The sequence below is a fragment of the Coenobita brevimanus genome, chromosome 17 (genome assembly GCF_032717465.1).
Source record: "Coenobita brevimanus isolate Jiangsu-jjx chromosome 17, ASM3271746v2, whole genome shotgun sequence".
In the NCBI taxonomy this organism is placed as follows: domain Eukaryota; kingdom Metazoa; phylum Arthropoda; class Malacostraca; order Decapoda; family Coenobitidae; genus Coenobita; species Coenobita brevimanus.
The window spans coordinates 4,484,442-4,497,432 of record NC_136970.1 but is presented as its reverse complement, the minus strand read 5'-3'; the positions used below and the strand labels follow the sequence as shown (position 1 = coordinate 4,497,432).

Sequence of the window (12,991 nt, the reverse complement as noted above, 5' to 3'; positions counted from 1 at the left end):
AACACACACATCACCACTTCCATTGTGTTCTGCATGTACACAACTCTGACACCTCACACATCCCCTCTGCCTTCCCCACCAAGTACACAGTCCCAAATTTTTCCTGCTGCCTGACCCCTGACAGTGATGGAGTTAACAAAATAACAGATTAGAACAGATAAAATTTAAAATGAGAAAACAACATCTACCTAAACAGAGGCTACTAGTGTTGCATCCCGCCTCAAACATCAAAAACGATTTCTTAAAAAAAGAAAAAAAAAAAAAATTCCCCCGAGCTACCCCTTCTTAGATCATATAGCCCTGCTAGGTGACAGGAGAACACTACCACTCCCGGCATGGCAGCTACCGGGTGTGGCTCGAACTCACGACCCCCCAGTCCTAAGTCTGACGCTCTACAACTGTGCCACTCTGCTCCCAACAATGTCTAAAGCTGGATCGCTCTCATATTAAAAGTCAGGATCAACTTGCCCAGCCACGGGCTCCTACACTCCTCATGGGGCAGCATAGGATTGGATGGTGGATGGATGGATTAATTTTTACAAAAGTAGCTTACTCATATTTTACATCCATATGGTAATACCTAGTACCTAACGTATAATTACAGCTTTACTTGTTATTGAGCTATTTCATTCCACAGGTCACGTTATTAAAATATTTTTTCCTTAAACAGTAGAACCAATCCCCCATTCCCCTGTCACACCTGCATACTGTATTTTTTCTTGTATGAAACAGTTCTTTGAAGCATGCAGGAGGTTCAAGGGTGGACCTTTGTGCTGTGTACTGCTGCACTGCATTTGCCTTGTTGCTCTCATAGTTCTTAAAACATCTGATAGTCTCAAATTACAGTTAAGAGAGTTGAGACAATCCAACGGGATGCAGCTCATGTGGGTCTCCTTCAGGGGATGTTTCAGGTCTATTACTCATGTATATAATGCCACTCAGGGCACAGCAACATGGCACTCTTGTTTTAAATATTTAAAATGGGCAGCCTAGTCCTGGCTCCATACCTCTCATATGGAGCAACACTGGATTGGATTACAACAATGATGACAACAATGATGAGCTTTACTGATGATGCAATTCCCCTAACTTGCAATAATGATAAAGGTAAGTGTAACGAAAACCACTTTGACAGAACATGTGAGTAATTAAGACTACTTGTGAAGTCACCTGGACAGTCTGGCAATGAGCGCAGGAGAGAGAAGAGTGTGTCTAGTGCCTGGGGCTGGTAACGTCGAGGACAGGTCATAGTGGCACCAGCAAGGCCCTCCAGCAGCAGATACCACACCTGCAGGATGCCACTACTCTGGTCCATCCCATCCAGCAACACAGCGTTCTCAACACTCAGTGACGGCCACAGTGCTGCATATGATACCTGGAATTACCAGTATAATGTTAATGACTACTACTACTACTACAAGTATACCTACAACTACTGTACTACTACAACTACAGCTAGTACTACAATTACAATAACAATAAAAAAATAACAACTACTACTACTACTACTACTACTACTACTACTGGCTGCAGCAGCAATAGTCCCAGGTTCATCTGAAGAGTCTGTATGCTTAAAAGTATCCAAAAGTGTCTCCCTTTGCCATAATATCTTGTTTTATTTATGCACCATGGGGCAGTGATGTCACTTCTCAGCTAGCAATGACATCACTTCTAAGTTAGGGGGGACATCATTATATCAGCCAATCAGCACTTGGGACCATGTGAGCATTTTTTATTTTCATTGCCTATAATCATTTTTTTTTATGTTTATAGTTTGCTGAATTCAGAAGAAAATGGGCTTGAACTGCATGCTATATTGCGGGGTTTGAAAACTTGGATGTCTCCTGTAATGACTATAAACTCACTTTATCAGATTCCCTGTCAGAGATGTCATCAATGAGGGACCACAGGTGGCTCTCATCAACATTGGGCAGGTGAGGGTCCACCAGCTGGGGAGGTGTATTCACTGTGATCCTGGAGACAAAACACATTTGTAAAGGTAGCAGTATTAGTAGTTGCTACCCCTTTCTCATCTGACTGTCACCAACTCTCTTCCTTTTATTCATCAATAACCTTCTGAACTGTACATCTAACTCTATCCACTCGTACGCTGATGATTCCACTCTTCACCTTTCCATTCAGTTCCAGCAACATCCATCTCAGCAGTTACTTCAACAAACTATGAGGCTATGGCAAACCTAATGTCTGACTTGGCTCGTATCTTTGACTGGGGTAAAAATAATCTTGTTGTTTTTAATGCATCAAAAAATCAGTTTTTATACCTATCAACCCGACACAATCTTCCACAAGAGTACCCACTAATGTTTAATAACATCCAGCTCAATTCTGCATCATCCTTGAAAAGGCTTGGGGTTTCATTCACTCAAGACTTATCTTGGAAAGATCATATTACATCTCTTGTAAAATCTGCTTTCAAAAGATTAGGTGTGCTAAGCCGACTCCATACCTTCTTTACCTCTGCACAGCTGTTGACTTTATACACAGGTTTTATTCGCCCCTGTTTAGAGTACAATTCTCATGTGTGGGGGGGCTCTCCACATACAGCTCTTCCCAACAGGGTGGAGTCAAAGGCCTTTCGTCTTATCAACTCTCCTTCTCTTACTGGCTCCCTTCAACCTCTGTCTCTTTGCCGCACTGTGCATCTTTATCCCTTTTCTATCGCTACTTCAATGGTCACTGCTCCTCTGAACTGTCTGTTTGCATCATTCCACTTCTACGATGGGTGCGTAGCACCTGTCTAGCAACAAACTCCCATCCCTTTTCTGTCCAACTCTCTAATGCAAGAGTTAACCATTACTCCAAGTCCTTCATTTATGCAACAGGTCCACTCTGGAACTGTCTCCCTCTGTCTGTATTTCCTACTTCCTATGATCTCCAGTCTTTCAAAGGCAGTGTTTTCCAGGCATCTCGAAATGAACGGGTCTTGAATTTGGCTCACTTTTTAATTGACTTAGCTTTTTTCTTCGAAGGAACGGTTTCTGGGCCACTGGCCTTTGGTTCCTTCTTTCTTGCATAAAAAAAGAAGAAAAGAAAGTGGATTGCAGGCCAAAGCTGCCCTCCTCCTGCAGTCTACCATTCTCCTTTTGGGGGAGAGAAAGGGAACTGTGGGACATATTTATATACAGGCAACCCCACCACCTAGTCATATCAGTCCTACCATGTGAAGGCATCCCTATCCACTACTCCTCAAACAGGTAGTTCTTGCTGAAATACATACATACATACATCATCTAATCCTGCGTTATGCCATGAGGAGCGTAGGAGCCCGGGGCTAGGCAAGTTGGTCCTGACATTTAAGATGAGTGACCAGCCTCACTCATCCCTGAGTGGCATTACGTGAGCAATAAACCCCAACCCCTTGGATCCGGTTTGAGTACCTTAATTACCCACTAAACCACCAGGTGCCATAGTCTGGTTAAGTGATTACCACCCAGCGTAGTAAATGGTTTCCTGGTGTACAGGAAACCATTTGGCTTGTCACTCAGTGTAGAGTCACCTGTAGACAGAAGGAAGAGGAAAGAGAGAAGAAAAGAAAGACAGAAGAGAAAGGAAGGAAAGAAGGAAGGAAGGAAGAAGAAAGGGCAGTCACCCAAGAGCAGCACTGCATCAAGTGAGTGGATGGTGTGTGCCCCCACCTAGCAGTTCTTGCTGGCATGTATTCAATTAACCTCACCAGTGTAAAAAAAATCTCATGCAAACTGAATAAGATGTCCAGGATTTGCCAGATTAAAAAAAATAAAAAATAAAAAATAAAAAAAATAACATTATATTAAACTGGTATTAAGCAACACTTTTATTCACTGAAAACTGTACATACTTATAATGATGCTACTGATTGATTATACTGTCAACAAAATTATTCTATTTCTTATTTTATTTTATATTTGTTTTTGTGTGTGTGTTTACAAACCCTCAACCATAACACAAAATCATACCTATCACCAACTTGCTTCACATACAGTGACATTTTACCTGCATACATCTCAGATGCTCAGTGAGGTGTTTGTTTATCTTCTACTAATTACTCACATACAGTACCTAATGTGACACATCTGTTATTGCTCAGGAAACTACCAATATCTTCACACACACACACACACACACACACACACACACACACACAAACACACACACACACACACACACACACACACACACACACACACACACACACTATCAATTTATCTATCCATAGCCAGACACCCTCATCCTGTAAGGAGTTGCCATAAACAAACCACCATGTCACCCTGTGCCCTGACAGTTTGCTGTCCTACCCCCATCTCACATCCCCCTCTCTCATATACCTCTCCACTCCATCCCTCCATCTCATCCTTGGTCTCACCCTCCCTCCCCTCCCCTCCACCTCACTCACACACTCTCCTCGTTAGTCTTTTGCTCTCCATCCTCACCACGTGGCCAAACACTTATCCTAATTTTCCCATAAATGGAATGTGACCCATTCTAATGCTGCAGTATTCAAACTTCACTCCTAAACCATAATCAGAACCAAGATGAACTGCAATATTGAGATTGTCCTTATTTAGAGTTGGCCTTCACTTTGCAATGTCTACCCTGAGTTAAATACATTCATCTGGCAGCTGCAAAAATTTATATGAGAGAGAGATGTCACTGCAATGGAAAGGTTAGTGAAAATTATTCCTAACTCCCATCAAAGTGAGATGTTTCCCCTAAGCTGCACAAAATCATCTGGTGATAAACAGAATATACTGTACTACTGATATGACAGACAAAATCAAACTGAAAGACGGACTACAAAACAGTCTTCCACAAGTGAGCAGTGCCATGCAAAGTATCAACAGTGTACAGTAATGGATACCTATGAGCAGCATGGAAGACTGGGCATGCAGGCATCTGGTACATGGATGCCAGGATAGCAGAGCAGCGGTGGAGGTAACGGAGAGCATCCAGGCACAGCTCACCACCCCGTCCACCCACCAACTCCGCCCATCCCACCACCTTCTCCGCTCCACTCTCATCCTCACCTGCACACAGAGTACAGTAATGAGGAAACATGAGGAACATTAACACCTAGAGGGACACAAGATCTGAGAAACTCCCAACTGTCATAAATGTTTGGTAGTCAGTGCTTCGAGCAGGGTTGGCCAAAGCAGAGTGGGGAGGCTGAATTGCACACTAAGAACTTCCAGCATATTGATCCACCTGTGAGGCAGCTTTTGTTAGGATGCACACAGGCATTGCATTCATCAAAGTAATTTCCCAACCTTTTAAAAATTCATTAAAGATGAAAATGGAAACATTATGGTGGAGGAGGAAGACATTATGCAAAGGTGGAGGAGGTATTTCCATCAGTTGTTGAATGAGGAGAATGAATATCAGCTTGAGGAGGACAGAGAAGTTGAAGGATCGATAATGAAGGCTACGAAGGAAGAGATCCAGAAGCCATTAAAAGGAAGGAAGGGAAGCAGGGCTCTAGGCCCATCTGGAGTCACTAGTGAACTATTGAGGGGAGCCGGAGAAACAGGAAAGACTTGTTGAAGATGTTTCGGAAGACAGTAGAGGAAGGCAGAATGCTGGAACAGTGCAGGGAAAGCTACATCATCCCCATCTATAAGGGAAAAGGAAATGCGCAGAAATGTGAGAACTATAGACAAGTGAGGCTATTGGAGCATAGTATGAAAGTCTGGGAGAAAATTGCAGAGGCAAGGTTGAGGAAGATCGTAAAGATTGACGAGAACCAGTTTGGATTTCAGCAGGGCAAGTCGACAATGGATGCCATTTTCATCATGAGACAATTACAGAAGTATCGAGAGAAGAAGAAGAAGGAGTTGTCTCACATATTTGTAGACCTGGAAAAGGCTTTCAACAAGATACCAAGGAGAGCGATTGCGTGGGCACTGAGGAGGCAGATGGTGCCCAAGTGACTGGTGGTGCTGGTGATGGCCCTGCATACAAATTCAAGGTCAAGAATGATAGCAATTGCAGGAATGTCGAAGGAGTTTGGCATCAGAGTTGGAGTTCACCAAGGGTCAACGTTAAGCCCCTTTCTGTTTGTGCTAGTGATGCGGGAGGCGACGAGAGAAGTGGTAGGTGATAGCATGTGGCAGCTGATGTATGCGGATGACCTGGTGTTGACAGCAGAGTCAGAGGTGAGAGTTGTGGAGATGTCTGATGGGTGGAAAAGAGAGATGAAAACAAGAGGAATGAAAGTCTATAGATCAAAGACAAAGTTGATGGTGGTAGGAAGGGAGCCAGCAGTGAGATTGCAGAGAGGAAGGTGTCCATGCACAGTGTGCGGAGAGGGAGTAGGTGTCAACTCTGTGTGGTGTTCAGGTTACTCAAATTGGCACAATGGCAGATGCTCTGGACTCAGGAACGTCAGGAGAGCTGGAGAGAATTTCAGGTGCCCAGCATGTGTTAGAGGGCCAGTAGTGAGATCACAGGAGGTAGAAGTGGAGGGTGGTGTGTTGGAGGTGGTAGACCAGTTCTGCTATCTTGGTGACACCATGAGCTGTGAGGGCGGAGCAGAGGTGGCAGTGAGGACCAGGATCACAAGCGCTTGGAGAAAGTGGAGAGAGTTGGCCAGTCTGTTAGTGAACCAGGGGATACCGTTGGTTCACTGTGCAAGGATCAGCTGCACCTGCATCTGACCTGTGCTGCTGTATGCTGCAGAGACATGGATAATGACAGCAAACTTGGAGAGCCTCCTGTTGACTTGTGATCACAGGATGCTGAGGTATATGGCAAGAGTTAAGTGGAGAGCATAGAGGATAGGATTCAGAGAACGAGACTGAGATTGTTTGGTCATGTGCGCAGAAGAGAGCAAGATAATATTTTGAGAAGGGCTATGGAGCTGGAAGTAGAAGGAAGGAGACCAGTGGGAAGACCAAGGAGAACTTGGAGGCAAGTGGTTACGGAAGATATGAGACATTTAAATATAAGAGAAGATGATGCAGAGGACAGAGATAGATGGAGACGACTTATATCACGTCCAACCCCGGCACTGGGAAGGGAAGGACGCTAAACAAAGATGATGATGATGGTGATGATGATGATTTTAAAAACACAAATGTGTACAGTATTTGCATCCCTCAACATATTAAAATAATGCATATTAAAGCACTCTATTGCTAAAGCATCTCTTCTTAGAAAACTGAGAATGTTTTTTAGAACCACAAGTAGGTTATAACTTAGCTTCAGCAATGATTCATTTCCATATCAGAATACACACATATACATACATACAAGGTCTGTCTGAAATGAAACTAAGCTTTTTAAATAGCACACCAACCAGCCAGTGTAGCGTGATCGCCATGAGAGCATTGTGCAGTGGCAACTTTGAGCTGTAGTCTAACACTAGCCGCATCACACCACATCATTTAGTTATCAAGGTACATGTGCTTGAGTGAATGTTTGTTTAGTACACTTGGCAATTTGTTGCAAGCTGAACGATGAAGGATCTTGAAGAACAACTTGTTTGAGTGAAATTCTATTTCAAACTGGGGAAAGCTTTTACAGAAAGTTTTCAAATGCTGCAACAGGCTTATGGGGAGGACTGTTTGAGCCATATGCAACGTCACAAGTGGTTCCAGATGTTCAAAACAAAATGAACATTTACTGCAGACAATCCCAAATCTGGACAGGCTTCCACATCAACAGACGAGAATCATGTTGAGAAAGTGTGCTGTGATCTGTGAAAATCGTCGCCTGACTGTCCGTGAAGTTTCTGAAGTAGGTTTCTGCAAAAGTTCATGCCACTTAATTATAATTGAAAAACTGATGTTTGTGTCATATCTGCTGGCAGATGAGCAAAACGAGAATTGTGTCACAGTGAGTCACAAGATGTCTGATATTCAAATGCTGATGAGAACTTCCTGAAAAATGTCATAACAGGTGATGAAACATGGGTGTATGGCTGCAATCAGTGGCTCAGTCGGTAGAGAGTTGGCCTGCAGTCCTAACGGACCCGGGTTCAAATCCCGCTGGTGCAAGGAACAGTTTAAGGATTTGAATTTCATAAAATCAGACTTTACTGTTCTACCAGAAGACCCGCCGACATGTTGTAAAAATACCCCCGCTAATACCAATACACCAGTCCTGTATGAGACAGCCCTAGCATGTATTCAGTATGGAAAGTGGGTGTTAGTGCCGAAGTGGTGACATGTAGAGGTGTGTGGTACGTAGGAGGACTACTGGGCCTTGAAAGCTGGCTGTGAAGCCTATGCCCAGAGTTGGTCACATAAAAAAAAAAATGGCAGTCTTCACAGTGGGTTGGAACATCGTCACCGCAACCAAAAATAAAGCATGTCAGAGTTGCTCAAATGTGAAGGTGATGTTGATCGTCTTTTTTTACTGAATGGGCGTCATCCACATGGTCAGAGTGTCAGTAAAGAGTTTTACTAAGATGTCCTGAGCGTTCGAGGAAGGCAGCATGAAAGAAAAGGTCTGAAGGATGGACAAACAAAACCTGGATGTTGCACCGTGACAAAGCACCTGCTCACACACTGCTCCTCATCCGTGACATTTTGGCAAAGCATGAAATGACTGTCATCCCCCTGCCACCCTACTCTCCAGATTTGGCCCCTGCAGTCCCCCCTCCCATTGAAATCCACCCTCATGGTCACCAGTTTCAAACAATAGAAGAGGGAGAAGAAAATTCGTCAAGTGCGCTAAACACATGTTCTCTCAAGCGCATGTACCTCGATGACTAAGTGGCATGGCGTGATGTAGCTAATGTTACGCTAAAGCTCAAAGTTGCTGCTACACAGTGCTCCTGTCGTGATCACATTACGTTGGTTAGTTGGTGCACTATTTACAAAGTTCCATTTCTTTTTGGACTGACCTTGCACATTATTATATCAAAGATCTCATATTTATGGAAACCATATTTCCAGCCTCCAAACTCTAAATCATCTGAACTATGGGTTGTATATGCTAACATGCAAAAACACAAAGAAACAAAGCAAAAATAGAGTGCACACCATTAAGTCCATCAAAGCACAGAAACTTCTGGTAAAGAAAAATATAAAACTAGCTCTGGGGCATAATTAGACTACTAGGAAATCATACACAGAATTATTTTTAATATGTTTTGGTAGAACAAAACACCATACCTAGCTTTGGGGCATGGTTAGACTTGAGGGAAACTACATATGAATTATTTTTTGTATCACTATACTGTATAGTAATTAAGGAACAGATACAGCATACTTAGCACTGCTTTGCAGCATTGTAGGAAATCATAACTACAGAACAATAATATAATTTAGCATATTGTGTCTTGCAGTGGGGCATTCCAGGATATCATAATAATTTATGTAATTTTGATATTGTTCAGGTATAGAAAAACAAACCTTAAACCTAGCTTTGGGGAATGCCTATAGACTGATGGAAAATCACTGTAACAATCACAGAAAGTCAATGAGTAAGGCAAAGACATAACACACTCAGAGTAAGGCCACACCATACCTGGCCCTTCGCTTGCACTGTTGGAATGTGAACAAAGTCCTTCGTCTTCATGCAATTGTGTCCGTGTCCGTGTATTCACCAGTTCTTATTGGTGGGAAAGCAATGTTGTTATAAACTGTGGTGGCATGCACATAACACAAACATAAAGTTATTTAACATGTAAAAGTGCCTTCCTTGTTAGGCATCTTGATTTCACAATACTGTGAAGCACTGACAATACAGGCATACCCCAGTTTAACGATGCAATCGGTTCAGTAAAAACCCATCGCTAGGCAGGGTATCATATCTCGAGGTATTTTTAACACATTAAGTATAGGGATGTGTTTTTGAGTCTTGGGTTTCCCCCCCAACCAAGTCCTAAACCTACCCAAATGAGTCCAAAAACAAACTCCCAGATAGCTTTAAAGCAAGCTAAACTAAGGCTAAAAGCAGTTTATAACTAACTTAAACCCCAAAATAAAATCAGAATCCATCCATCCATCCATAAACTTGATAAACTGTAACCCAAAATGACAATGTTCACCCCACCAATGATTAAAACATGTTAATCTAAGTCTAAAAACAGTTTATAAATCAACCTAAACACAAAATTCAAGTCTAAAATATCATCAAAATCGATTAAAAAAAAAAAAAAAAATCACTATATTAGGGTTTGGCCACTGTTCAGCAGGGTGGAGTGGTATTTCTACCCCCATCGCTATGCCGGGGTATTGCATCTCGGGGTCTGACTGTATATAGTATTCAAATCATCAAATATATTGTACTAAAATAGCAAAAATAGCAATTAGGGAAAAAACTCTGTAACCTACCAAAGGAATGTTTATAACAGCAGTTTATTTAAAAACTACATAACTGAAACATAGCTGGCTAAACTAACTGGCATAATGTACAGAAATAATATGGTACAAAAATATACTGTATACACAAAGTACACTGACTTGCAGAGAAGTGAGATAAAATACACAAACACACATGGATAAAGAGAGATATAGACTAGACTATTAACTACAAAAAAAAGAAAAGAAAAAAAAAAAAAGATGCAATGAAGTTAATTAACATACACTGTATATACAAATGTACTTATAATACAGTACAACCTCCTTATATTAGATTACTTGAGAATATTCCACCTCGTACCGGAATATGGTATATGTGAATTTCCACTCTACAGTATGAGAATTTTCTGGATATACTGCAGTGATGAACATCAGAGAAAGGTCTGAAGTAACCATGTGTGTTGGAAGCCACTAAATAAAGTAAACTACAGATACACATACTTATCCAATGGCTGACACAACAATACAGTGAATAATGATGGAATTGATGTGTATACTTTCCTATGAAACTAAAAATATTATACAGATAAGCAAGTTACACCAGAATCTTTCCATTATACTAGTCTGGTTCAAGTACCAATTAAAGCCCACCTATCCTTCCATCATCAGATGCTTCATTACCCTTTCAAAGTATAGAGGCAAATGTCTAGCAGGTAAAGGCCGATACAGTAATCACTCCAATATCCGACGTAATAGGGCCATAGGTAGGTCCGGATATTGGTTCTGTCCGGATATTGGGCCCCAGCTTATGGACTTGTACTTATGGACCCTAACTCAGAGAAACACCTATACAACTCCCTCTGGACATGCATAGCACCTATTTAAGACCCAAGTCACACCAATAAGGCACATAAATGACTGAAATAAATGCAAAAGAAACATAAAATGAGGGTTTAGAAATAGGTTCATACAATAATAAACATTCTGGTGACTGGCTCCTGGACTGGTACTTATGGACCCTAACCTAGCCTAACTCAGAAAAACACCTTCCTACTGCACATGCATAGCTCCTAACACCCTATTCACACCAATAAAGGACATTAAAGAGTGAAATGAGGTAAGTATAATATGGAAAAAAGTACAGCATGAAACATTCTTATGTCCGGATAGTGGGGATGTTCGGATATTGGGCGTCCGGATATTAGAGTGATTACTGTACAGTGAGGTTACATTGCACTTACAGCATATCGCAAACAACAAGAACAGGAACATAGGAGGAAGAGGCAATGTGAAAAAGGAGCAGTGTGAAGATGAGGAAGTGTGAAGAAGGGGTAGCATGAAGAAGGGTCAGTGTATAAAAGGGGATAGTGTGAAGAGGGGATAATGTGAACGGGACAGTGAAGAAGAGTGCAGTATGAAGAAGGGTGCACTATGTGGAAGGGGCAGTGTGATGAATGGGCAGTGTGATGAAGAGGCTGTATGAAGAAGGGGAAGTGTGATGGGAAGGCTGTGTGAAGAAGGGGTAGTGAGAAGAAGGGTGCAGTGTGCAGTACCTGAGCCACGTAGATGCTTAAGGAGGCAGAGAATGCAGTCGAGGGCAGCGTTGGCAAAGACCAGGACGTTATCAGTGGCCAGAAATGCCTCAAACACGTCCCTCACCACGTGCAGGTGACCCACACTCTCACAACCTCCTGCACACACACACAAAACATTCGAAGTTATTAAATGGCTATATTTTTCTTGGCTTAGGAGGTTTTCTATACTCTGTTTACTCTATTCATCATCATTATCACATTACCATCCTCATCCTCATCGTCCTTAATCTTTCTCCCACCTAACTTTGTCTACAACTGCCATCTTTCCATCTTGAATGCTTGAGTTGTAACAAGAGATTATGACTAGAATATTAAGCTAGTCATGAGGAAGTGCTACAGAAAGACTGCAGAGCCACAGTACTGTCTCACGCACTCTTCTGTACCTACACCGATGTAAGTTTTCATCACAGCCCAATTTTTCTTGGCTTTGGATGCTTTTAAACTCTTCTCTCTCTAACTTGATTTAAAACTGCCATCTATCTATCTTGAATGCAGAGTTGTAATATGAGACTATAGGTACAATATGATGCTAGTCATGAAGAAGTGCTATGACAAGAATGCAGAGCCAGAGTATTGTCTCTCACACCCTCGTGCAACAACACCACTCTAAGTTATCATCAGGGGACATATAGTTCTTTGCTTTCTATACTCTTAGCCTAAGATTTCCACTTATCCATCCTGAATCTTGGGTTGTAACAAGAGGTTAAAACTAGAATATAATGCTAGTCACGATGGAAAGGATTCAGAGCCACAGTATTGTCTTTTTCTACTACTCATTTTCAAGGAATAAGTGAATGAAGTATTGCCAAGAAATACAAAGTCCCCAACCAGATTATTGTCATACATATGTACTGCGTATACAATGTGGGTATGACAAAAATATGTATGTACAGTGTACATAATATGGTTACTGTATTTAAGGACCTTGACCCTGGGAGTAAATGGCTGGTTGCTGCATGCAACAGGCTGTCATGGTATGGGGAATAATTGTGTCAAGCTATATCAAAATCTCTCCATGCATGTAGGAGTTATGGAATGGACACGAAATTGCAGTTGGACTGACTGATATACTAACATACTGACGGAACCAAGTCCCTGACCGGTTTGACCGGTATGGGACTAATAAACTGCAAAAGGAGAAAAAAATCCACG

At 41.9% G+C, this 12,991-nt stretch overlaps 1 protein-coding gene across 1 annotated transcript in view; it reads right to left on the bottom strand.

Moving 5' to 3' along the window:
- The window catches only part of LOC145391233 (brefeldin A-inhibited guanine nucleotide-exchange protein 3-like), a 97,032-nt gene that overhangs the window by 16,127 nt on the left and 67,914 nt on the right, over positions 1-12,991 (bottom strand). The window contains exons 26-29 of the mRNA XM_080265909.1: positions 11,798-11,932; positions 4,859-5,024; positions 1,866-1,974; positions 1,171-1,375 (exon numbers count right to left, since the gene is read on the bottom strand). Of these exons, the coding sequence (XP_080122035.1) occupies positions 1,171-1,375; positions 1,866-1,974; positions 4,859-5,024; positions 11,798-11,932 (615 nt within the window). The remainder of the gene's footprint in view (positions 1-1,170; positions 1,376-1,865; positions 1,975-4,858; positions 5,025-11,797; positions 11,933-12,991) is intronic.